This window comes from Pygoscelis adeliae, unplaced genomic scaffold, assembly GCF_000699105.1.
Source record: "Pygoscelis adeliae isolate BGI_AS28 unplaced genomic scaffold, ASM69910v1 Scaffold113, whole genome shotgun sequence".
Lineage (NCBI taxonomy): Eukaryota > Metazoa > Chordata > Aves > Sphenisciformes > Spheniscidae > Pygoscelis > Pygoscelis adeliae.
In genome coordinates this window covers 3316103-3343016 of record NW_008825108.1, presented here as the reverse complement: position 1 = coordinate 3343016, position 26914 = coordinate 3316103, and the positions used below count along the sequence as shown (strand labels likewise).

Below are 26914 nucleotides of genomic sequence, written 5' to 3'. Positions count from 1 at the left end.
AACAGTTCAATCCAGAACAGCCGTATGCAGTTCAATCTTGCCCCAGTAGAAATCAACAGATAAATCTGCACAGATTTCACTGAAAGTAAGACTGTGAGGAGCGGGATCTGCTGTGCACTGTTTCTTTCTACAGATCCTCCTATTCCACTTATAAATATTTAGCCAGATGCCTCCAGAGTCAACCACGGAGTCAAAGTTCGAGTTTAAAGATAGTCATGCATTACAGGTGGGATTAGTCTCACTAATTTTCATCATCTAAAAATCAGGAATTTAATTTAAACTAGTCCTCTAAGTTGCTTTCGTGGTTATTTAAAGGCATCTTCGGAGAGGAATTCATTCTTCTTGTATTAGGCTCCTGCATGGGTTAAACTGCTTCATAGTTTCCTCTTTGTCTGGGCATGGACTGTTGATGGAGCCTAGATGCTCACCTCAGGCTAGATGCCTGCATTTTGGATGAAGTTATCTTGTCCCTAAATACTACTGACTTTAAGTGATCAGCCATATTTATTTCCGTACCAGACAAACTGGTATGGAGTATGCATATATGCATGTATAAATGGAATATGGATATATAAATAAATATGCAAAACTCAGAAATATTGCAGCATAGTTATGCAAGGTATATATCCTTTGATGTATTCCATTGCAATCGGTGTATTGATTGATCTGAGCCGCTCAGGTGTGGGAGCAGTGGAGGGCACAAGAGGACTGAGCTGGGAATATGTGTCATTGCTGGATGCAGCCCAGCTTTTCCAGAGGTCCCTTCCTGTGTAAATGGCTGCTGCTATTGCTCGCCTTCATCCTCTGTGTCATTAAGCTCTGGAATGAGTGACTCCAGTGATGTGGGGGTGGGAGGTGACATTCCTTCCCCACCATGGTTAGTCACCGCACGTCCTGCACCTCAGTGCTTCCCCCTGTCACCCTGTGGCTTCAGTGCCACCCCCTGTCCTGAGAGCTCCCTTCCCAGCTTTTGCTGTTCTTCTGGGAGTGCTGGGCTTTGTCTGCCTGTCTTGAACTGATTTTGATGCCTGGCAGAGATGACAGTGTTAGGGAAAGCAGTTCATGCCACCTAATTCCACAGGAAAAAGGATTAGGGCAGCACAAAGTTTTAAATGGCATTAGTGAAGCAATTGATCCAATGTAGAAACAAGTCAGCTTTTTAAGTATCTGCAAACAAGACAGGGCATCAGATACTCATTAGTACCAGGAGCTCACAATAAGCTGTGATGAACACTTCCATTTGTGCAGCAGTGCCAAAGGGAGATGTGGTTTGTTTGTTTATTTGTTTGTTTGTTTGGCTCCAGGCCCTAGTTCTTACTCTAAATGCAAAAATCCTTCTGTTTATGTGTTGTCTTCAGTGGAACTATTTCTGATTTCTTGCGGTACAGGTAGGAGGAGACCAAAACCCAGAAATTTTAATGAACGATCCAACTGAAAACAGATGAATGCGTTTTAACTCCTTTGTGAGGAGAGGAGTGTTATTTATTTTTTGCATCAGTATATGCTGCAGTTGGACATTCTTGATGGAAGTGAAGAGGATCTTGCCTGTGCTTGACATGATGACATTGGGTGCTCTGCTGGTAAACAGACTTACTGAAGTACATTGCTAACCCTTTGACTTGAACAGCTAGTAAAAATTTCAGGTCTTAGTAGGTTATTCGCAGCAGAAGGAAAAAAATGAGGAATTTTTAAGCGCCGTTTTCTGCCTTACATGAACTTAGAACACCCTTCTATCTTAAAAGAAAAAAAACCCAAATAATCTGGGGCAATCTTCTTGCCCATATCCCGAGATTGTTTCAGCCATAACCTTAACATAAAATGTTTATTTATTCTGCACATTGATACTATTCAGGTTATTCTGTGATTTTTGTTTTTCTGCAGTGGTTTTTCTGTTCCTGAGTTTTGTCTCTGCTTCTTCTAGTCAGCTCTTTTTTGTTTTTCTTTGTCCCTCATCTCAACCAAAACAATTTCAACAAAATCATTCTGCCAAATTTACTTGAATCTCTGAGAGGCCTTGCGTTTGCCTTTGCTCCAAGCAAAACTGTATGCTTAACTGTCTCTTAGAGATATACCTTATCTCTTAAGTTAGAGATATCTTCAGAGAGACATCTTAAGTGATATCAATGTTCTCTCTTAAGGGGAAAAAACAATGATGAAACCTTTGATATAAGGATCTTTGATGAAAGGATATCTTCTTTCCTAATTGTTTTCTTTCTCAGTTCTCAATATTTGGTACCATATGAAATACTCCCTCCTTGTGTTACGATTTACAATACATCATACAGCAGACCTACATGAATCAGTGGACTGCTTTTTAAGGCACCTGTGAAAAGTAGTTGAAAAAATGCTTACTGTAAGTAGGCTTACATTACTATACAGAATACAAAACAGTTCTTACAGGAAGATGTTTTGAGGTCAGCAAAGTGTTTGAGAGCCACTCTTAGTCCGGCTTAAAGGTAAGACCATATACAAGTTCTGTCCTTACTGCAGCGCCGTAGCTCCTGAACTTTCTCATCAGACAAGAGTATGATGAGAAGTGTTGTTTATTGGTTTCTTTTTTCTTATCTCTTAGGTGCTTTCTATAGTTACGTGCAGTTTACTGCTTTTGATGTGAATAGGTTGTTTTATCTGCTACCAGGTAATTATGGCTATAGGATTTTTTTTTTAATAGTATTTGTCCTTCAGATTACCTTCATGAATGTGTTAAAGGAACCAAGTGACAAAGGCAAAGTGATGGCAAAAATAATCTTTCATGCAAAACAGGAGAAGTAATTATTAGGAAATATTTTCCATCTTCGCTCTCTCCAGGCTGAGGGCAGTTTACTCTTCCCAAAGCCGAGTGAAGAGAGTAAGATCAAAGGGCATCCTAAAGCTTAAAGATGGTGGTGCTAGAAAGGAGAAGCATCACTAAGAGCTAGTAGGTACAGAAAGACACAAATAGGATAAATACTATTTTTAAAGGGTGCTGAGGCTTTTTGCAAAAGTGGATGTGGTGTTCAAAGGGACAGAGCACTTCCAATCCGCTCACCCAGGAGAGGTGAATACAGACGCCCTGCAGCTCCAGGATGTCATGGACTGCTTCAGGGTTTAAGAGGCCATTTCCCCCATGAGGGGCACGTGGGCTGGTTTGGAGTGGGCCAGGGCACGTTGCGTCTGGCATGGCTCTTTAAAAACTCCACAGTCACAGTGACAGGAGGCCAGGAGCCAGCACCTTCCAGCCAGGAATAGAGAACAGCCTCAAGTGACTTTACAAATGCTTTCAAGGAACATCGAAAACTTAGGCAATGGAAAAAAGAAAACTGTTTGTTGCTTTAAGCCTTTGTTCTGCCTCCTGACTTTGAGTGAATAAATACATGACGTTTGTTTAGAAGTGTTTGGGTTTCCCTGCAAACTGAGATTCTGACAGCTTTCCACAAAAAAGGGTCGCTTGTGCCAAATTCAGATGGTCCAGTCAATTGAACAAATGGCGTAAGAAACTGGGCAAGGCATAAACTAGTCTGAGGTGTTTGCACTGCATGTTCCCGTGAAGGGCAGCAAGAGGGGTGTGCACACAACAGAGGACTTGCAGAACTCTACAAGTTGTGCTCCAACATCACACCTTCCCTAATTTTTGTACCCTCTCTGCACATGGTCTTGCTATTCATTCGGTTGTTAGATTCTTCATGAACTCTGCTTATATAGTGTATATTCAATGACTGGAATATGTATAGCTGAAACAATTAGATGATAACCATACTATCTACCTGTGGATTTAAGAAATTTTCTCAAGTCTTGACTTTCTTCTTGGGTCTTTAGGTTTTCATAGCACAAGCTAAAAAATCCATCCAAATGCAAAGTGTAGGTTGTGTTCTTTTGTGCTTTTTAAAAAAAATGTTTTACCTAGTAACTGCTGAAGGACACCTGTGAACATCTTATGTAAACATAAATGCCCAGTAAACTTGTAAACATCTGCTTTGCAAAGAGTGGACAACATGCAATTATTATGTGCATGCTATCATTTTTAAATAACCTTTGCTTCACATGAGATAAATTCAGATGCGTTCCTTATTCTGTGGACAGTTTTTTGATTGAACATCGTTGCAAGGCTGATTATGCAGTATTGTCATGTGCCCTCTGTATCAGTGCGGCTGTTGTGTGATTGGAATTTGGAGCATGCTAACACAATTAATTGAAATACCCTGTTCTTAAGATAATTATTTACAGAACTGTGTTGTATCACTGGGTATCATTGTGAACATTTTAAATACCATTTTTAGGATGTAATATTTTTTAATGGCTTACAATACAAGACCCTTTATCATTCATATGCTAGAGTATGTATTTTACTACAGTATGTTCAGACATTTTACAGTGTTCCTTGGGGATCCAAATCCTGCAAGTTTGTTTGACATGTACCAAAGTCACCTGTCCTGCACTGTGGTATAAATAACTGTTTATAAGAGAATACTTCTGAGGATTTGAAGTTGAAGAAATACAGTACATTCATCTACACAATAGAGAGATACATAATATTTTGGGAGAGACTCACTTAATTCTATCTAGCTGAGTTGGGATTGTTTTATTATAAAACCACACACTAGAGAAGCCATTTGCTAACTTTCATTTTTCTTTAATGTATGGAACATCTTTTTCAGGCAAAGACACACAGAAGAAACTTTTTTTTAGACGTAAAAGAGTTTTACTGCTGTGACTCAGGAATAATTATTAGGCAGATAATGCCAATACCATTATAACCTGTAACAAGATGATGACAGTAACATAAAATGAAGCATTGATGTAACTATGGGATTTTATTACTGATAGTGAGGTAACATGAACCTGCTCAGGGAAGTTGAGAACAAAGCCATCTGGTGCAGTGTTTGAGAAGCCTTTCTGTGGGACTGCACAACTCGAGAGGTACATCAGTTTGATACATTTTCAGACTTCACTTTCCACTCCAACTTGTAGTTCCCAAATGTATAAATTCTTCAAAAAAAAAAAAAAAGAATAAAAATGCATTAGGGTTCTATATGTTTTCAGGAAGTTTCTCCAAAGCATTTCTCCTTACCTTTCCTTCCAAAATGAGAGACATTCAACAAGTCCTACTAAAAAAGGCAATTCTCTATTATCAGAGGCCTTCAAGAACAACTGTAAGAATTTAAGGAAAAACTTGTTTTAAGGACTATTCTGTTCCATGCTTATTTTATGCATTAAATAATGTAATAAACGGTTGGACTTTTAACAAAGGATATCCTTTACTCAGTAATTCCTGAAATATGAAATATGACCTTCCCTCCTCCCCCAAAGAATTTATGTTCCTATGACCTACCTCACTTGCATTTTAGGTGCCCATATATCCATCATTCTCATCCTCAGAACTCCCACTCAGCAGCTGCCTATTTTGGCAGCGCTTGTAGTCCGTCCATAGCCATCCCAGGTTTTTACATTAAGGATCTGTACAGACGTGAAATTGTTCTGCTGAGAATGCTCAGAAGCTGCGTTGGCTCAACAGAGTCAAGCACCTTACCAGCAAAGTTTATTTAAAGGGCAGGTGAAATAAGCACCTGCCTACTGTAACAAAATGTTAGAGCTGGCAACCCACCCCCCCACTGTTCCAGAATGAAATATTTATTATTCATTGGCAATAATTATTTCCTGTTTTAAAAAAAATAAAAAAAAGATAGCATGATTAAATTATTTTTCTTCTTATTTTATGAGGGAGTTAGAAGGTTAATGGGAAAGGTCAGAAAAAGCAGTTTTGCTTGTTCTGTAAAAGTAGACTAAATGGAGAGCTGTCAACAGAAGTCCCTAAAGTAATACTCCACATGCTTCTGTATGATTAAAGCAGCTGTGTGGGCTCTCCTGGAGTGCCAGCCTCCACAGACAGAGCTACCTGAGGAGCTGGTGGTGCCATTAGTGCCATGCTGCACCACAGTCCGAGAAAACAACTGAGCATAATGTGGGATGGGACACAAGGTGGCAGGGTACTGGTTTAGGGACTCATCTGAGAGGAGACATGACGCTCCTTTTACTAGGATCATTTCTGTTTCTTACTTACATTAGTAGGACAAAATACAGAAGGGCTCTTGGAAGGAAAGGCTGGAGCACAATCTCCTCTGTCCAAAATGAGTGCTGTAATCTCTAGCCAGCAGAGTTATTTGTTTGTGTTTTCAGTGAGTCCCTTTCTTCTTCATCCTCTGCTTCCTGCTCACAACTTCCCAAATCTTGAATTATTTTCAGCATGGTGGTGTGGCTGCAATGAGAGTATCCCCTTCCTAATCCTTTACAGAAGCCTTTAGTCCCAGGGGGTGATTGTGTGGGAGGTAGAAGATATGGATTTAATTAAATTTAAAGGCAGTGGCCCTTTAAAGTGAGCTAGTCAATCCCTATCCTTCATTTCTAGTCTGTTATCCAAGAGACAGGGTATCACTAGAGTGTGTATTTTAAAAGGACAATAGGACAGTGAGTGAAGAGTTGCAGCTGTGGAGAGCAGTCCTTTGAGGAAGAGGGTGGTGGGTGCCCTGTGTACAGCCAGTCATGGGGACCCAGAGAACAGACCTCAAACACAAAAGCATCAACTGTTTTGTGTCATAAGAGATATGGGTTTGGCCTTGAAGTAAAAAAAAACCTGCCATGTGCCTAGAGCTAATAGTACCGTTTGTACTTACATGTCAGGTGGTGGCTATAGGGCGGAAGAAAAAGAAAAATGTCAGGTAGTTGATGAGCTTCCATTTTGACACAGCTCTCTCAAGACCTTTCTTTTCTTCAGGTATCAGCCTCTTGCTATTCCAGATATATAGTAGACTCCAACAGATCATTTGATTTGCATTTGTCTGTGCCTGGAGTCAGTGATGACAAGCCCTTCAGTCTGCATGTACGCCCAGGACTTGGCAGTGTTTTCCAGCTTTCAGTCTCACATCATCCACTCATTTCTTTCTGTGCCCTAAAATTCATGTCGTATTATTGTGATATAACATTAAGAAGCAAAAAATCTGCATCTTGTTTGTAGGAGGAGAGATACAGATATCATAGTTTGAATACTAGTTTGAAGCAATAGGGTCCAGTGCTTATGCAAAGGTGTCTGTGTGGGCAGAGCTATAAACCTTACCTGCCTCAAAGCCTCAATAAATAACTTGAATGTTCATTTCTATCAGGGTGGATCTTTACATAACTAAGCCCTGATCCTTCATAAATGGCTTTGCAATCTTATAACGGAAGGTATTACATATAAACTTCAGATCATTATCCATCTTAATTATCCATTATCTAAACCTCCTTGGTCTTCAGACCTGAAGTTTGCATATCAGTTTGTCAGTATTCAGCAGAAGAATGTGCTAGTTTGGTATTAAAAAACTCTTTAATTAGAAGTGGTGGATTTAACTGTTGCTAGACTTATTTTTCTTTTTTTTTGGCGGGAGGAGTGGGTCTTGAGGTTGCTATTTTAATACTGAGCTAAGAGGGGGTTTTCATTGTCTTCAGAGGTGAATTGTAGGTGGAAAAATTTTGAGTCATGAATCATGTATCTTTGGTGTTACTTTGGGGGGCGCTGTAGTCCTATAGAAGTGTGTAGCGAAACACAGAAGGTGGGATATATGTTAGAAGATTTGCATGGGAGATTGCAGATTGAACACAGATGAAGGACAGTCCCCAGGCCAGGACCTCCCTTCTTGAGACACTGCCTCTTTCGCTGTGACGTGCAGCCAAAGCCTTCACTAGAGGTGTTTAGGCAGATTCCCCTTTTATAATAGAAGGAAGGGTGTTCAGAACGTTTTTAGTAGGAATCTAGAACCTTTTTCTTTCCATTGTATGATCCTTCCAGATCTGGTTGTGTTACAAAAGCTGTACGTGAGACAGGTCTTTTGTTAAGAAATGAGGAAGATTATAATATTGAATCTCATTTGGGATGAAAAGTCTTCTGTTGTCAAAACTATGATAAGATTATTATCTTCTCTTCATTACGTAAGATTACTGACTGGCAGAATTTACTTCATACGTAAAATTTATTGTGCTGGATGATTGTTAATTTAAGTATTATTATCATCAGAATGGGCAGGCCTTTATTATGGGCAGTGCTTTCAATGGTGATCAAAAGGAAGTAAGTCCTAAAGTAGTATTTCTATTGTACTGAGCTGCATCCTTAGTCTTTCAAGTCCTGAAACACTGTTCTACATTTCTTGAACTGAAGAAGTATGTGTGTAGGCTGTCATCTGTGTAAGCATAATTTCATTTCCCTAAGCATCAGCTAGGTGGCAAAAGGCAAAATGGTTGCGCACACATGACCATTACCACTCACACATTCACCACCAAGACTTGTTTTAACAGAAATTAATTACAGTAAGAAGAGGTTCAGATCACTTATGCTTGAAATCATTAACATATTTACTTAGTATTAATATTGTGTTACCTTTAGCACCTCACCGGTGTGCTGAATGTGTGCAACACATTTATTAATATTAAAATCATAGAGTTGGTGACAAACAACTTTTAAACATCAAAGCCCAGAGAAAAATTAAGCAGGAGTTAAAGTGTCTTGTTATAAAATATGTAGCTCAGAAAGCAAAGTTTATTTTGTTTATTTTGATTTGCAAAGCTATTCTTCCACATGAGAGGAAACCAGACAATTCAAATCAGTTTCTAAGCCTCAGAAAGTACAAGCTAGATGGAGAATTTATATTTCAAGTTAGCTGCAGTCTTATTTGCCACTGTTTTCTCACAAGAAAAGAACAAAAGTATGTCTTAATATTTTTGCATCTTTATATATCAGAAATTTGCCTTCCCACACTTAAAAAGAAGTGCTGGAAAAGAGGGTTATTTTGATCCCTGGGCCAAGTTCTTTAATGCCAAATCGCAGTGTGGAAAGAATGTCTCCGTCCAAGTTATAAATCCTTAAAATGAGCTTTGATGGAAAACCTGGAGTAGTTTCACAGCGGAATCTCCTCAGCTCCATGTGAGGCGCCCCATTGCTGCTTTGCTAAGGCAGATGCCCACTCCATCCAGGAATGGTCTGGCTGATCGCAAGAGTGGCTTCTTGCTTGTGAACAAAAAAGGAATCAACAAAGCAAGGATGTTTTTGTTCTGCAGATTACTTCATGATTTCCAATCAGGTCTGAGATTGTAGAAGTTTTTTCTCTGTTCTTCTGTGTGGTGATATTGGTGAGCCACAAAGGGAACCTGTGCAAATTCAGTTCATTTTTCCCTTTGCAGAAAACTTAACTTTGCTTACTATGTGTTTGTTTATTAAAGTGAATGCAGGACTAGTCATGAAACTTACCCTGGCAGTGACAAGACATTTCTGAGACATAAGATTCATGCAAGTTTAGAGTATAGAAGTCTCATTCAGGGGAATGGAATGGAGCCTCTGGTGTGTAAGGCCTGTATTGCTATCCTGGATGCCCAGAAAAGTAGAAATATGACTTTCTTTTTACCCTTCTTCCTTTGGACAGGCACAGGGGCTCCTTCTCAAATCAGCTGTTTCTTCCAAGGGAGATCTGTTTAGCTGGGAACTGTCACAGACAGCCGCAGCTCAAGCTTTGGGCAGGCTTGGATGATGTTCAAGTGTGTGTGCACATACAGGAGAGAGAGGGAATTTCATATATTTCAGTTCATTTATTTGTATTAGAGAATGCCGTCACTGTCCTTTTGATCCAATTAATTTCTTCACACATCACCACTATCAAGGCCAAAGCATGTCCTCCCCTTATATTTGTTACTACTATAGCATCACACCAGCTTACAGAAGCATCTCCGTGTATGTCCCACCACGCAGGACAGTCAGCAGCTTTTTCTGTCACATACTCCCTCTCCCTCATCACTTCTGGGATGCACATATGTCGGTATTAGCAGGAAGGGTTGCTCTGTAGGGAAAACCAGTTTGGTACTAAGGAACTGGCATCTAAGGTACACGTTTTGGGGATGGAGGGTTACTTGGATTAGTTCTCATTTTGCTGCATGGACTAAATGCCGGTTAGTGAATGGAGCGCATTCATCATGCTCTTGAAGCACATCTCTCCGTTTCATTTCATGTGAAGGGGATCTCTGAGAGAGCACAAGTGATAGGAGACTGCCTTTGGAAGTGCACTCCTTATCTGAACTAAAATGCTACGATAGATTCACCTTTTGAATGGTGTCTCTAGGTGTAACACTTATGCCCAGCAGGGAGTCCTGGTCTTCCTCACTCTAATAAAATTAACTGAGATATTAGTTTGAATCAATGTTTTATGTAAAAGCTGTATTGAATAATAGGTGCTGTATTTCATTGTACTTTCACTAAATGGATGCTGAAACGTACTTTAAAGTTAAAAAATATATCTAAGAAATAATTCCAAAGTTGTACAGGCAAGTATATGGAGTATCTATAACAGAAAGTCTCAAGGTTGGCTGTTTTGGAGGATTGCTCCGTGTGGCACCTAGTATTGTCTCCTGTTAATTCAGGAAGCTCAAGGCCAATATTAACTGTGGTGGTGTTGCTCCCTTAACAAGTATCGCTTCGCAGCAGCACAAGTCTGCAGAGAAGCAGATGTCTGGTTGGGTCCTCTGCAGCTGCAGGATGAATATCTGGCTCCTTCCTGTGGCACTTCATTGCTATTGCACAGGACTGAAGAGTAGCTGCAGTAAGCCAATAAACAAAACAATACAATTAAATTGTAAAGCAAATCGGTATGATTCTTTTCAAAGGATGAATAACTTATAGCTGGAATTTTAACTGTGCAATATACAAATCACTTAGCAAACCTTAGACACAAATACACAAATACATACTCAGAGAGGCTTATACTGTTCCTTTCCATCTGGCACAGATGCATCAAAAGTCTTGCCCCTGTGCCATTGGTGAATATTGGCCTCAAACACATGTATTAAACTAATTCTGAGTTGGAATTTAGTAAGAAATGGGAAGAAAGAGAACACATTAAGTCAGTACAAATGTTACTTGGGTGATTAGATCACAAACTGTAAGTGAAACTTGGAAATATAAAACAGCCCCCTTAAAGCTGGGCAAGTCATCTAAAGCTTGCCAGTGATTGTTGAAGAGTATTGTTTCTATGCATTTTCTTAGCTGGGATTAGCGGAGTTTTATTTAATTGTATTTTTATCTGAAAATTACTGAGTAGTGTTGATGGATACATACTGCTATTTACAAAACAGAATCATACTGTAGGGATTCTGACATTTTGGTTAATTGGTATGTATCCCTGTAAACGGTTTCTATTCCTTAACTTGTAATTGTTCTCATTTGCTCAGTGGGATTTGGAAAAGGGGTTTGTGGAATGTCATTTAATACTCATTTCATTTTGTTAAATGAAATGCATTGGCTTCCATCTTGCCTATAAATTAAGTCATTCTAGTTTCATTTTCTGGCCATATATTTTTAATTGTGTAAATATTTTTCCTTCTCATGTAATTTGCTTAATGTTACAAAAAGTGCCACCCCCAGCCCCCAGCTTTTCTTTATAGCAAATGAGTCGCAGTATGTTTTCTATAGTCCATTAAATCCGGACATAAATCGGATGCTTGATCTGTCTCTTACGGCAATCTAAATATGAACCATTGTTTTCAAAGTTAGCCCTTTTCCTTGCTAAGTGGAGTTCTGAAACTAATAAATTATTCTTTTGCAACCCAGAGAAATAACCTTCAATAAGAAAATATTTAAAAGGTTAGATCCTGCCTTCCAGTGAAATTTTCCTTAGTGTAGAGGCAGTGGGAAGGAGAAAGGCGTCTCATTGCAATCTGATTTCCTCACCCTATTCTAACGCTAGTCAATGCGTTGCCCAGCTTCTCTTTATAAATACAAGCAGCTTCAGGAACGCTCCAACACGTGTTTTGCTACCCACAATTTATTAGCCAAGAATAGCTATGTTGAAGTAGAGTTGTGGTCATGCCCTCTCCTCTGGCAAATCCTCTTCATCAGGGACTCTGGGACTGTTATGTAGGCTCTGCTGGGTATTCAACATCCAGGGTAGGCCACTCACTGGAAAACCGCCCAGGAAACAAATACACAGCCTTTACAGCCCATTTTGTAGCATACTGGAGAACAACAGAAAAAAGTCATCAGTCTCTTCTTCTACCAGCATGATTTGAACGTGTGTCTATGGGTGAAAAGCTCTAAGTGCTGTTAACTATCAGTTGTCTTCAATGGCAACATTTTAAGCAGAGTAAATACATTACACTAGAAAGTCATATAGCCCTTTTATTAAGTTAACAGTGCTATATTTCCACTTTGGCTGACTGTTAAAATTCTGGTGTTGGGGCTTTTTAATAGTTTCATTTTCCTTTATTCCAAATTTTTTAAAGAAAAAAAAAGGATTATGAAATAAATTGATATAATCCAAACATAGAATAAAAGACAGAATCCTGCTGTGCTACAAAGTAGTATTGCATATTGCTGTGAACCATTGCAACCCAGGTATACTGCTAGCGACATTTTTTGTAATAGATAACTTTTCCTTCAATTTCTCCAACTTGTTTGCTACAAGATAAAGAGGAAAGAAAAATCTGTGCGAAGCTTGCTGCTGCCTACAGATTCCTTTTGGGAAATGGGGTTCTTAAAAAGAAATGGAGTTCTTAAAAAGCCTCCCCACCCTCAAAGGTATTAGGGTGGTATCGTGCACAGAAGAGAGCATGAGAGTGAGCACTGGGGGACAGCATCTCAATTCTTTCATGCTAATGAATGAGGATACAGTTGTCTCCTAGAGAGTATTTTGAAGGACAAGTGATGAGAACTGGATACCATCTGTTTATTCCCACATCTCTAGGCAGGAAACTTTTTCATATAGTGGACAAATATTTAAATATTTTTCAAATATAACCTATCCTCCTAAATGGCATGGAAATCTGTCACGAGGTCTTGGCATAACTCAGTTGGCAGCAACTGTTGTTCTTCCTAAGCAGCAGCATTGGCACATAAGGGAGTGACAGAGCCATACTCTAAGTATGGAAAGCTGTCTTCTCGATAGCAACAGGAGACCATTTTCAGATCTGAAACTCTATATTCTGTAGCAAACAAACAAAAATATGCAGAAGGATCCTGATTCTTGGAATATGCGTTTTCCCACCAAGCCTATTTATAAAACTGCCTGATAAAAAAGCATATAGAAGAAATGATTGCAACTCAGAATATCTGGGTTGTATTCCCAGCTCTGTTTGCCCTTGAGTGAGCCACATTTAAAAAAAAAAAAAAATCCGCCGGGAAAGCCTTTGTATCTCAGTTTCCCCACATCTACAGAAATAACAAATAAATAGGAGTGATCTCATTTGTGTGTGAAAAGCATGTTGAGATGATTTTGTGGAATACGCTAACGAAGTGTCATGCATTATTATTGCATTAGGCTGACTGTACTTCTGAAATCCATCTGACATTTCCCACTTGACATTGATTGTGGGTGGTAACATTTCTGTATTAATTTTAAGGAGGATGCATTATAGCACTGCCTGATGCACAATCACACGGTTTATGATTTTTTAAGAAAGGCAGTAACCTGTGAGATCCTCTCTCTTTTTCACTTCGTTAAACTACCGTGCTACGTTTCGTTACGGATCCTGCCAAGCAGCTCTACTGTGCTCCTTATAGCTATGTGTGAAGTATCGAGGTGAAGTTCATAACTATATTTGGGTATCAGAGTTTATTTCCTCTACTCTCTTGAAGGTTAGCATGACGAGCGGCTGAGGAATGCTAGGGGAAACCGTCGTTAACATGAGCAGGCTGTGCCTGAGCTCGGATTGCCCCGCTCAATCCTGTTTCGCGTTGCAAGCAGTTAAATCACCAGGCGCCGGGACGGTGCTCCGACCACACAAACACAGGATCGGGTCCGTTCCGTTATCGCGCTGCTGGGACTGGTCCTCCGCGTCACAGATAACAGCGGCTCTCCCGTACGTTGTCAGCGGCCGGAGCCTAGCGTCGGAAGTCGAATACTCCCCGGTCAGACGTGCCTGTAAAGCAGGGTGGTAGGAGAGGAAGCTTGGAGAGGAAATGAGTAAGTCGGCAGCCCGGCCCAGTGTGTAGCTGTAAGGCAGGGTTGCTGGAGCAAGCAGCGGAGCGGGGAGGAAGTGTTGCAACGGCTAACCCTCGTGTGTGTGTGTGTGTTCTTCTCTGAAAGAGCCTCATCACAGAAAAATCTAACATAAGAGGACTTTTGGGAAACATTACTGCACAACTAGTGCAAGACAAAATGATCTCTTGCTAGTTCTGAAAAAAGGGGGAGCAGGCACAGCTCCTGCTTAGAGGTGCTCAGCACCCAATGAAAGGGGAGCACCCATAAAAAGCAGACTGTTGCATGAAGTTACTGATTTTTTTATCTTCTGTTCTGCATGACTTTTCTATCCTTTGCAAAGTGAGTATTGTCAATGATGATGCACACTGGAGCTTTATGTTTTCCCAAGGAGTTTAAGATAACATTTCGAATAGGTGTATAGTTACATTGATACTTAAAAACTGTGGAGGGAGGGATTATCTATTTCCCATGATATTTGCATCAGAGAATTTCGTGTAAAAAGAACATAGTGGCATGTGTGCATTCTTATAATTTCATGTGTATATCTACATGCTTTTCATTTTTTACAACTGACTCCTGAGCAGTTGGGTCCCTGGAAGAATGAGATGAATGAGAAGGGCAACCTATGGGGAAGGGGGGAAACAGAAGCAAGTGGTGATCCCTATGGAAAGAGAGGAAATTAAATGTGACATTCCACTGCCAACTGGGTGTTGGTTTCCTATATTGTCTCCATCAACAACTCTTCGCCTTCTTGATTTTTTTCAGAATACTTCTGAAGTGAAAAAAATCCTCTTTTACCACGGCCTCCTCCCAGTATTTTTTTTCTACCAATGCATGACTATCAAAATACTGACCATGAGTAAAGTTTTGGTATGATGTGGATTATCAACTTTGTTTACAAAACACTGTTTACATTCTTTATGCTTGTCACTTTTAAATTAATGAGAAAAGAAAATTATGAAGGGGGTGGATGGGTGGGTGAAGTCCATTCTTTGAATACTAGATACTCGCAAAGCAGCTGCTAGAATGAAATTTCCCTGGCTGCTTAGTGAGAGGATACTTCAAATTGTAGTCAAAATTAGGATTGGTACACCAGATTATGTGTGGGTGTGACAAATGAAAAAGGAAATGCTTGGTAAAGTATTTTTATTTGTAATGTGAAACTAACTTAAAATAATATTGGTGGGTATTAAATTCTGTATGTTCCAGTGGATCAGTTTCATTGGAATACAGAAAATAGTTCTGCTTATAGTAATAGCTCAGAGAATATTTCTGAGACATTACTTTAGAAGAATGACTGAAGTTGAAATACTAGTAGCAGGGAATACATGATGCTATGGGTGTGGTATGCGTCTTTTATCATCATGATTTCATATTGTTCTAAATACGTGTTTGTACGATCTTTAGAGACTCCACATTAGCATTCATTATATATGGTTAAACAGTTGAAGAAACACTTTCTTAGCTACAGTTGGCTTTAAAAAACTTTTTAATGGAGCCTTTCATGTCACTCACCTGTAATAGCAAAAAAATAATATCAGTCTGTGAAAACACAGGTGACTGAAGCAGACTTCTGGGTGCAGCAGGGAAGTTTAGGGCCCCATCTAACAGCAGCATCCTTTGGCTACGGGAGAGCTGAATCCGCTTCCACAGTTTATTTCTGTGGAGTTATCTGCAGTTCTAAAGCTGTCAAGAAAGCTATGGCAAACCAGCTGGTGAGCCACCTGCAGGAATATGGGAAGACATAGGGTAGACCAAACAAGTTACAATTCTCTCTCTTTTAATGAAGAGGGAGAAAATCTGTGACAAAGGTACTCAGATAGCGAAGGAGTCCTTAGCATGTGAGCGTGGACTGAGCAGTGATACTTTTGCTGGGTGGAAAGTGGATGTTGGTTCTCTGGGTAAGACTCTGGACTGGGAATTGCATCCATTTTCCCGCCCTGGCTCTGCCACAGGTTTCCTTGGTGAACTAAGCAAGTCGTTAATGGCTTTGGCCTCTGTTTTTCTGTTCACAAAATGGGATTCTGACCCCTTCCTCCCAAGGGTCTGTGAGGTTAAATAAAAGGATGTTTATAAAGTGAGCTCATATTGTTTTTATGGAAGAGGTGCAGTTTCAACTTTTTCAAACAATATTCTCAGCTGAGAAAGAACCTTAGATATTATATTTACTTACACAGTGATGCTGTCATACATGTGTGCTTTCTCTCAGTGGTAACATCCCACGGTAGTGGGAGGTTCTGTACAAGACTTTTTTTCCGGGGTGAGGAGAGAGACCATGGACACCCCGCAAAAGGGAGCCAGTGCTGGCTGCCAAGGGCCACTGATATCCTCCAGCTGTGTGACACCCCTGCGCCAAGCTCCGCTAGTCTGAGCTGCCTCTGCGTGCTGGGACACCCCGGGATGGTGTGAGCACCTCTTGGGGTGCACTCTTCCTTCAGTACATAGGTGAAGGTGTCTGTTCCTTTTATCTCACCCTAAGTGAACCTGGTTCCCCTTGTGTGCATGCGGTAGGTGTTACCAAATGCTCTCTCTGTACGTATACGCCTTATGAAATGCCTTCAACCTCTATCTTCAACCCCCACTCCTCCCTTATTTTGGAGGATGTAGTTCAGCTGGTCCTTTTCAACCTTTTGTTGCTAAGTGCCGTTTTTGTGCTGCCTGTTGCTAAGTATTTGGTGCTGCTCAGTCTCACCCTTCCCCCCTCCTGTTTTGGTGGAGAAAGGACGCAGCATATTTCCAGAATATATACTCTAATTCCAGCGACGAGACTACTGTACATCTGGTGCTCTCAGTCTCCTCTGTGCACATTACAGTGCACTGAACCACAGGCGAGGGGACAAACGACCTGTCCCTGTGTGGTGGGACATGGTGATTACTGCAGAAAGTGTCACAGAGGCATCGCCAGGTGCGGGATCACCAGCGACGACCCGATGAACTCTTACCAAAACACAGGCGCATGTCTCTGCTATCACTTTCTCTTAGGCAGCCCCAGAGCGTGCAAGTTGGTGGTGGTGTGTGTGTAGAGGTAGAAACACGGTGGGAGGTGGAATTGCGGTAGATGTGACTGATTTACGACAGGAGTTTCCTTTACAGTCATAAGGGGAATTTTGCTTGGTCACAGCAAGTTTGAACCCTCATGAAACAGCCTGAATCATTTGAAGTTAAAATAAAACAGAGGATGGCAGGGGGAGGGGCATGGCCGTTTAAAAAAAAGAAAGGGGGCAAAAAACACAATGTTAAAATTGTTTCCTTTGGTGCTGACTTCTTAAATGGGAATGTGATCCAGAATAGTTCTGGTGTGCAAGCCAACATTTGTTTTCAGAATTTTTATTGTCTTCTTTTCTCTCTTCCCCCTCTCCCCCTTGCCCTCCCCCTCTGCTCTGCAGATTTACACTGACTGGGCTAACCACTACCTAGCAAAATCTGGCCACAAGCGGTTGATCAAGGATTTGCAACAGGACATTGCAGATGGAGTTCTGCTAGCAGAAATCATCCAGATCATTGGTAAGACCAGGGCTGAGAGAAGCACTGCAAGCTGACTCCTTGCATGGGGGAATATATAATTCAAGTTGAATGTATTTAACAATAAGATGAACCCTGAATAATGCGATTTGACTGGGTCCATATGTCTCTGATATTTGTGTGGTTCATCCTTTCTTAATTAAAAAATATGTTTATGTGAGCATGTTTGGAAGTGGCTGTTTAACCGTACTTTAAATGGCCAGAACTGTATCTTACACACTTTGAATTGTCAGAACTGAATGCTCCATTAAACCATATGTCTCCCATGTGTGCATTTTGTTAGTTGGAGTGGCTCATACTTTCTGGGATGCCTTGAAACTGTATCCTGACCCTGCAAAGACAATTGTGGAAGATTTCATGTCAGCAGTTATTTTGCAGGGGCTGAAGAATTAGCAGCGACCTCCTTCGCACTTCCCCCTTTGCATGATTTGGCATGTGGAAGCAACTGCTGCTAACAAGAGTGTTGTTACTGTACGACTGAGCTTTACTTAGAAAGGAGCTCTGTGTCAACAAAACCCTGTGCACTTTATTGCTGTGTCTTTTCTGCTCTTCTTCTGGTTTTTTTTTTTTGTTTGTTTTGTTTTTTAGGTCTTTTTGGGTGGGGGGGCAGGGGGTGGAAAGGCAAGTTTTATCTCATTGCTTACTTCTGCTTTTCTCCTCACTGGTTTTTTTTTTAGCAAATGAAAAGGTTGAAGATATCAATGGCTGTCCCCGGAGCCAGTCTCAAATGGTAAGAATAAAATATATTTTTAGTCTATGTTGGCACCTCTGCACTTTCCTAAAATGCTTTTTAATAATGATTTATTTAAACTCTGAATATTCTGTCCCACATTTACCATAAAGTCCTAATTGTCATATAGTGTTCCTGGTACTTTTTTTTCCACGTGCTTAGTGTTTGTCACTACATTTCTGTGCTCGCTAACTTTGGATCTTGACGTAACCCAGCAGCAAAACTTCATCACTTCTAATTAATGCAGAACTGCCTTAGCAGACCTGTTCTTCTGATGATCCAGATGATTTAATTTAACTTTGTTTTCAAGGGCAGTAAATCCAAGAATAAATTTTTAAGTGGAGTCTTTGTGTCTGGAAAACTGGTTTGATGAACAAGACTTGCCAAATTATTTTTGAATATAAATAGCCTTTTGGATTGTCCACTATAAAGTCCAGTTAGATGCACTGACTCCAAGACTTTCAGAAATAGCACTTTAGTCATATAGCTCTCTGAGCTATAGCTGGCAGCTGCTTACAGACATTTTAATACTCTCAGGCAAGAAGCATGTTGTGACTGTGATTCATATGGAGTCTTATTAATCTTTTACTGTGTTTACGGCTAGTCAACTACATTTAATAAGATGAAGACTCCTTAGAAGGCTGCAGAACTGACAGGAATAAAATCTGAGCCTCAGTAACATCACCATGCATTTACTGAATCATTTGCAGTTCCAGTCATGCTCCCTCATGCTGAGGACTTTGCCTTTCTGTTCATATCCAAATAGTATGTGAATAAGGTGCACAATTGTGTAGCTGGCAAGGATTTTGGAGCGTAATGGTTTGGATGAGCTTGCATAATAGCAAACTGCTGAAGCTGGGCTTCAAAATGGAACTGGAGTAGAAAAAAATTTGCATTCATTCAGTGCATTTTTTAAAGGGGGAAGGTATTTGCAGGTTTTTTCTGCAAAACTGCAAAAGGTAAAAGGAAAAATTTTGAGTACTGGTGAAGTGAATAATTGGGTCTTTCTGTTCTTACTTTTCAAAAAAATGTGCAGGTTTAGAATAAGTTTTTTCTCTGGCTTTCAGGCTTTTTGAAACAGTCCATAGTAAGAATATATGCAATTTCCTTAATAATAGTTATTATTTTAATTACTCATATTACAGCAGCATCTAGTGGCCCCAGCTGAGAATGTTGGGAAGTCCAGCGTGGAACTCTAATATTACACACACAGATCGAGAGATAATCGCTCTCTACTTTAATCACATTAAAACCTGCCATTCCAGACAGACAAGACAAACAAGAAGAGACAAAAGCACAGAAAAGTGATATGATTTCCCGAGGTTATGTAACTGGTTAGTGACCGTCTAGGACTGCTTAGGGACTCACCAGTCTGATGTCTGTCGAGCTTCGTTTCCATGAGAGAAAGCCAAGCTGCAGAGAGAACTATTCACTCTAACGACGTTTTCATCTCCAAAGCAACATTTGTGTACGTTCCCTGCTGATAGGTAAATCTTTATGTGGCATAGGGATTCTGGATTTCACCTCTAGCTCCGCTGCAGTTATGGGGGAAGCACGGTCAATGCATGCCCGTGCTGCAGCAGTACCTGTGGGAATCTCTTTGTGTCCATCTTCGTCCTCTCGTAAGCACTTCTCTCAGCCTAGCCAGGCCAAAGACTATGTCTCAGGTGCTCTAGGTCTCAAACCAGGTGCTTCGAACGCTCCTGTACATAGTCATACATCAGTGTTTGCACAGTGCTAAGGCGTCACGTTTAGCCACTTTAACTTCCTAGAAATAGAATATATTTTTTCATCCTTCTTTGATTTGGTCTCTTTACTGTATTGTTTTAACTCTACAGTCTGATCAGATTATTTTCCTGCCTTCTGATATACCAATTTTATACTGCTGATTTCTTTGACTGAGCTAGGAAATTTAAAATGTACTGAAGTTAAAGTAGTTCAAACTTGTCAGCTTTCCTCTCAGAGCATCTCAGACACCCCAGGTTTTGGGTCTGCTTTCCGTTTGTTTCCTTTGGGTTGTGCACTGACCTAGCCTAGCTGAAGGCACCATCTTATCGCATTTTCAGGTCATTTCCCTTGGCAATGCTCAACTTTGTTAGCCCGCTCAGTTAATGATCGGCCGATTCTCTTCTTGTAGCAGTGGACTCTTGGGTATTTGCAATGTGCGGAAAAAAAAATATAACAGTGGTTGAAGCTAGTTTACATGTTTGAGATATGCCAGTGTGTAGCAATATGTCCTGCTAGGATTTGTCAGAACAATCAGCCATCAAAAAACCAGAACAGCCATGATATTCCTATAGCATGTTTGTTAGCCATTCATTCACCACTTTCATTTTAACATTTTTAGTTAATAAACCTCAAGAATCCCACCACCCTTTTCTTTCACATATGTTTTCATGATCCTTGCTCTCATAACTTGCAATTAAGGAGAAGTGTTTTCTGTATTCATCTGCCATTTGATACCCTTCCCAGGAGGTGATGTCTAAGACATTTTATTAGCTTAAAAGAAGCTAGAAAGCACTGACATGGATTGTCTGCTGCTGGAAACACTTGATATCCCCTGTAGATGATATTGATATCAATTCATAATTAATCGCTACCAATATTCCCAAGTTCTGTTCTACTCACCATTTGGTATTCCTCTTGCCAATGGCTTCATCTTTCAAGTGATCTTTAAGGCATCTCAATTCAGCTGTTACCTTAATTTGTAAACGTCTTTTAATGTTTATTTTAAATACGTATAAAATGCTTCTTCTTTAGTTTTCTTTTAGTTAGGTCTATTGCAATGTCTTACACTCTATGCTCATTTTGGCAGTGATATATGAAGTACTTGCAAACAAGTTGAACTGGCCTCACAGGTCCAAGTTCATAAAAATTAAAACCTGTGAACCCCAGCAGCATCCAGTTTCTGCATAGTTAGCTCCTCGTGGCTGTCATTATGATCACGCATCTGATGTCGCACACAGAATTTGAGAACCTGAGATGTACTGGGGAATAAATTATTTCATATTCAAATCTCAGAAACTTTAAATAAATGAGACTTGCAAGAGAATTGGCAAGATTTCTTGTTTGCTGGGTAAATCTACTGTGGTAAAAAGATTTTGGCATTTCTTATGAATGGTTTTAATAAAGATAATAAGGACTTAAAACTCTGTGTATTATAATATACATTGTCTGTCTACAGTGTCATATAGAGTCTTCTTGCCTTGCCTATTTTTTTCTTCACAGCTATGCATTCAAGGAGGAATATGGCACTGCAGCCTTTTTTTCATCATTTCTTTCAAGCCCTTCAATGGAAAAAAAAGCACATTCATTTCTATCTTTTCCTTGTATGAATTATTCCATAAGTCTATCAATTAAGGAAACCTAGAATCATCTGTCTTTTAGAAGATAATGGTCTTTCAAGGGTTTACCTTTTGGTACAACCAAAAGCTAATTCCTTTCTGCTTCTTTATAAGCCATTTGTTTCTTTAATTTCTGTTGTAAGTTCCCCCATCTTTAGAAAAAGCAGGATAGCGTCCTGGGTAGAAAATATATTATAAAGCTTTTCTCTAATGGTCCAAAGAGAAAGAATTCAGATTTTTTTTTTCTTCCTGAACATATTAAAAATGTACTGGAAGATCTCCAGTGCTTTGTCTCTAAACAGATCATATCAAACATATAGTAAGCGTACAGAGTATCAAATTTAATCCATCCTAGGGTTGTCAGAGAAAATGCAAGAGAATCAAAAAATGTTGGACTGTCATTTTTTTGTGACATTTGCAGTATTGTCCCTAGAGAATTTTACAAAACCAATGTTTCTATTCTTTCCTCATGCATTCTATGGTGTTTTTAGCTGCATAAATAGTAAAATAAATTCAAAGTTGCCAAAAATTTTTAGTATATGGTTTTTCAAGTTGATTTTTCCTTCAGAGATTGATGTTGTCTTATTAGCTGTTTTTTCTTCCTTAGAATTAGCTCTTGCTACTTCCCATGAGAACTGCCTATGCCAGTACACATCTATGCACAGAAGCATCCTTAATGTAGTTGGTAGCAGGGTTATTCTCACAGTTATTAAAGGGCTGGAGAGACCCTTCTTATTAAAAGGCTCCTAATGTAGTTACATGCATTTAATGAAGACTATTTTTCATTTTGTCAGTCTTCTCTCTGGCACAGTTTTCTACCAGTTTATATAACCCAAGGTATGCTTCAAAGGTAATTTTTATAGTTTAGGATACAGACATGCTGCAGTCCAACAGAGGGAATTGAGTTCAATAAAAATACAGGTCTTGCTTACCACATCCTGGAAATCAGGGAGTTGGAGAAGGTGTTGGAGCTGTAGCACGTTGCCAAATGGATATGAACATTTAGTAAAAAGCTGCAATTAGCAGAGGTGACACCATCTTTGGGTGAGTAGCAGTGTATCTGTTGAAAGTGGGAATCAGTGTGACTATGTGCAGCACTAATAAGATCATTTCTAGAGCATTGTACTTGATTTCATTAATAATACCTTTAAAAAGAAGTTAATATAAATTGAAAATGTTTCAGAAAAGAGCCACAAGAATGCCAGCAATTTTGCTATATTCTATGAAATGGAAGAAAAATTGTGGAGTTTAGCAAGAAGGTGGTGGAGTGAGTGAATGAGTCTCTGCTTAACTAGGGAACGTTTTTGTGATAGAGAGAACTTTCTATGACATAGTTAAAGTGTGTGAAGTCTGAAGCTGAGGCGGGACAAAGTGACCATGTCTATACTGGTAGACATTGCTTTGTAATTTGTTGGGTAGATGTGCTTCATAGTGTTCCTGTAGTCCCACAAAAGCCCCCTGTGGCTCCCTCTCTGCTCATACGTTTGGGTTTTTCTCCGGAGGAAGCCAAGGTTGCAAGGGGATGAGGTGCATGCAAATATCCTCTTAGCAGGGAGTCAGCCTGCGGGCATGATGAATAGGTGGAAACTGGAACTGCTAAGTATGTCACAGAGTATGCCTGCCCTACAGCGTGTAGACTTCCCTTCAGTATAGACACCTGCCTTCAGACTTCCTCTGACAGGGACGTGCTGAGCAGACACTGTTGAGTAGCATTCCTCGGTATCCAGGAATGTCAATATCCAAGGATGAAAATATCAGCATTAGCATTCTGTGTCTAAAAATTGTTTGTGAAAAACAGGATAATTTTGTATAAAGTAAATATGGTAGGTACTACTAAGGCCCATGGAGTTCTGTATGAAAATGTGTGGGGTATGGGTTACGTGGAGCTCTCTCTGAGGACTGGGAAGCCTGAAAATATCACCCCTGTGTTCACTGTCAAGTGGGTCCACGTGTGCTCTTTCTGTCTGCACAGTGTTGAACTGTGTAAGACTCTTCTGGCTTTGCTGGTGCAGTTGTTGGTGAGATTAGCTATATGGATTAAAGATACACTTTCTGTGCTTTGGAGCAGCGCTGGGTGAGCCTTACACACAAGTGTGACACGTTGAAAAATATACAGAAATTCAGCTAAGTGGAATATGGTCCCTTACAACTGGAAATTCAATCTGCGTTTTGAAAACTAATCCCAGATCCTTTCATGTGCAGGCCAATTTCTTCCCACAGTGACACCTGTGTGACCCCCCCTTTTTTTAAATACTGTCACCCCTTGGCTATCAGTGAATCTTCACAGATTTCACGACTGGCTGCTATGGGAGTTTCATGAAAATACAAGGGAATAAGAGACTCTAGTTTTGTCAGCTGTGCAGGTTTGGTGTGCTTAAATGAATGGAACACAAGACAGTAATCTAGTTCCTGTATTTCCACAGTGCATGCTTGCACACTTAGTTTTCAAAATTTAAGTGACTAGCCTAAAATGCGTTAATTGGAGTGTGTGCACTTCCATGTAATTGGGTGTAAGAGAAGTCAAAGTATTTCACTCTAAAAAGGAACAGTACCATTAGGCTTATCAGGTTTTCACTAAGTATTTTAAGTTGGTTGAAATAGCTGCGGTGTGGGATGGAACTACAGGCAAGGGATCAGTCATAAGCTGTTTCTTGGAGATCCCCATAAATGCCATTAACAACTTGTTAGGAATACAAAACAAGGAATAACTGGTCAGTGTTTGCAAAAAGACAGTGTATGATTTGCATCCCCCAAGGATCAGCGCTTGTGGCTCATTCATTATGTGCACAAATGATCTGGAAAAAGGCATGAATGACAAAATGACAAATGACAAAATTTGCAAATAGTTACTCAGGGTAATGTTATTTAAACCTGATGGTGAAGCTGCAGAAAGATCTTGCAATTCTGAATGAAAAGGTGTGTTGAACTCCTATTACCCTTTACCAGTGAGGTGTTTTCAGATATGCATAGAGTTTTCTTGATGATGAGCTGATCGCTCTGTTTTGGGGAAGATGCAGTTTGCATAAGAGTTAGGACAAGGCCTGAGAAAACAACCATAGTTGGTACATATCTCTGTTTTTAAAAATGTAGTCAAAAGGAATGGCTTCTTACAATATGGGCAGGACAGAGTCAAAAGCTCTTTTTCCTTTCCTCTGGTAGGCAAAGGGTATCTGGGACTCGATAATGAAGTAGTCTTTAAGAGAGGAAAAAATGAAAGTATTTACAGAAAAGGATGACAGGTTCACAGCATGATATCTAGGAAAGTGATCTCAGTAAAGCCAGAGGAAAAAAAAAATCATAGTCATTAAAATTTGAGCTCCTGTGAGAGGTTTCCTGTGTTTATAGATAGGAAAGCTCATATTTTAGCTACATTACATAGAAAGAATCTGCAAGACATAGTCATAGCTTGTGTGTGGGTGTTTGGGGGAGAGGAGACTTGAAGAATATGTCCAGGTATTAGGTGTAAAGGACTGTGTGGAAGGGATCAGAGGAAGATTAAGAGTTTTGCTCACATTGGCAACTAGTTAGAAAGATAATTTTAATTCAATGAGAGTATTCAGATCTGGAACAGAGAAAGAGACAAGATTCTCCTTCCAGTGACACTATACTTGCATTCTAGATTATTGTAATCCAGATCATTGGCTATTTGGCATGCCCACATCAGGAATATACATCCTTATTTTTATTTGCCAGAGAAGTTTTCAATGTACAACATCAAAATCAGCACATAGGAGCCTTTACCTTTTGTACACAGCATGTGTACGGCCATGAGAAGGCTGGTAAGCATGATTTCTTCTCCATTCTGTCAACTTCTGGCAATACAAATCAAATGCCGTATCTTTTGCCTTCTTGTGTACACTTAGCATGGGAATTTCCAGTATCACCTTAAAATTCCCCTCTGCTCCGCAAGTCTCCCTCTCTGCCAGGTGTGTTATAAAGGATCTGGCCACACTGGAGATGGGCAGTCATGTTTGTGTTGCAATGGGAACTTTGCCTTGTGGGCTTCCTTGGATAAAGTAAAAGACCCTCTCATCTTGGAGACCTGTTACCTCTTGGAGCAGACCCTAATCTCCCTCAATTAAAAGTCCACACTTGGATTTCTGTTCCCATTGATGAAGGCAGAGTTTGGACAACAAAATAGATCAAAGGGCTCCAAGTTGCTCTTGATAACTGCCCATATTGTCCCTACCTTCATGCAGCCTCAAGTGAGGGTGTTATCCAGAGGGGAATTTTGTGAGGACATTTTGCCCCCAGTGTAGCTGAGCCTGTCCCTGCACGTTACCCAGCTCCCAATAATTGCAGCTTTTCGTTGGACTTTGTAAGTGGTGGCAGAAATATCATGCTCCCCATTCTCTGGGAAGAATTTGTCATGGTAATGCACAGCTTATACGTTCTTTGGCGTCCCTCCTCCCCAAGGATTTACTTACCAGTTAATTCTGCATTTCTGAATCCAGCTCTTGTGGTTTGGCAGAGTAAATCCTCATGCAATTCTTTTTTTCAGGAGTGTGGGTAAAATACCCATTGGAGCCACAGCGTTGACAAATACTTCTTTTCACAGTCTGTTCTCTCCTACCTTGCAACAGTGGCAGCTCTGGACTGAAGCAGGCAATTCTGATACAGCTCCATTATGAAAGGATCTAAGCAGATGCTTATCTATGCAGGAAATGACACTCCTCGACATGATACATATTCAGATTTTCCATTTTCTGATGGTAGTTTCAAGTAGACCCATACAATTTTTTACTTAACTAGCTATGCTTTCTGAGATTCCTCTCTAGGTAGGTGATTTACATTCAACTCGTACCCTTACTGGGATTCCCGGGAAAGTGCCCAAGACTGTCATAGCCAGGAGCATGTCTTAGCTATCCTTCTGAAGATGTTTTCTTGGACAAGTCCTCTCATTTCCTAGATAGGTTCAGAGTGTGATCTCCCCTTTGAGAACCAACCCCATTCCCACACCCTTCCCCAGTGGCTGTCCTCAGCTGTTCCAGGGAAGGCTTTCTTGGACATGTTTGACACATCTAGCCACTTGCAATACACTGTGCAGTGTACAATGTACAAGATGGCTTCAGAGCATTTACAATTCATTTGGCATTCACTGAGTGTTCAAGCTGACTATCCTGTTGAGGTTTCCTGTATTTCCTTGGTTGATGATAGGAATGTAACTACTAAGATGCATTTTCATTTAGCTCTACTGTCCAGGTTTATAGGGCCCCGAAGCTTATTCCTGCAGTCTGAGAAATCCTGTGGCATACAATTCATATGTCATGTTGTGGAGCTCAAAGTAGTGAGAAATTATTATCAAGCCTTCTATACAGGTATTCATGTCACCACCTAGAAATAATGGGGTTGAC

General features: G+C 40.1%; 1 protein-coding gene across 1 annotated transcript in view; it reads left to right on the top strand.

Moving 5' to 3' along the window:
- NAV3 (neuron navigator 3) overlaps positions 1–26914 on the top strand; it is a 280691-nt gene that overhangs the window by 67265 nt on the left and 186512 nt on the right. The window contains exons 2-3 of the mRNA XM_009327527.1: positions 17351–17468; positions 18164–18216. Coding sequence (XP_009325802.1) covers positions 17351–17468; positions 18164–18216 — 171 coding nt within the window. The remainder of the gene's footprint in view (positions 1–17350; positions 17469–18163; positions 18217–26914) is intronic.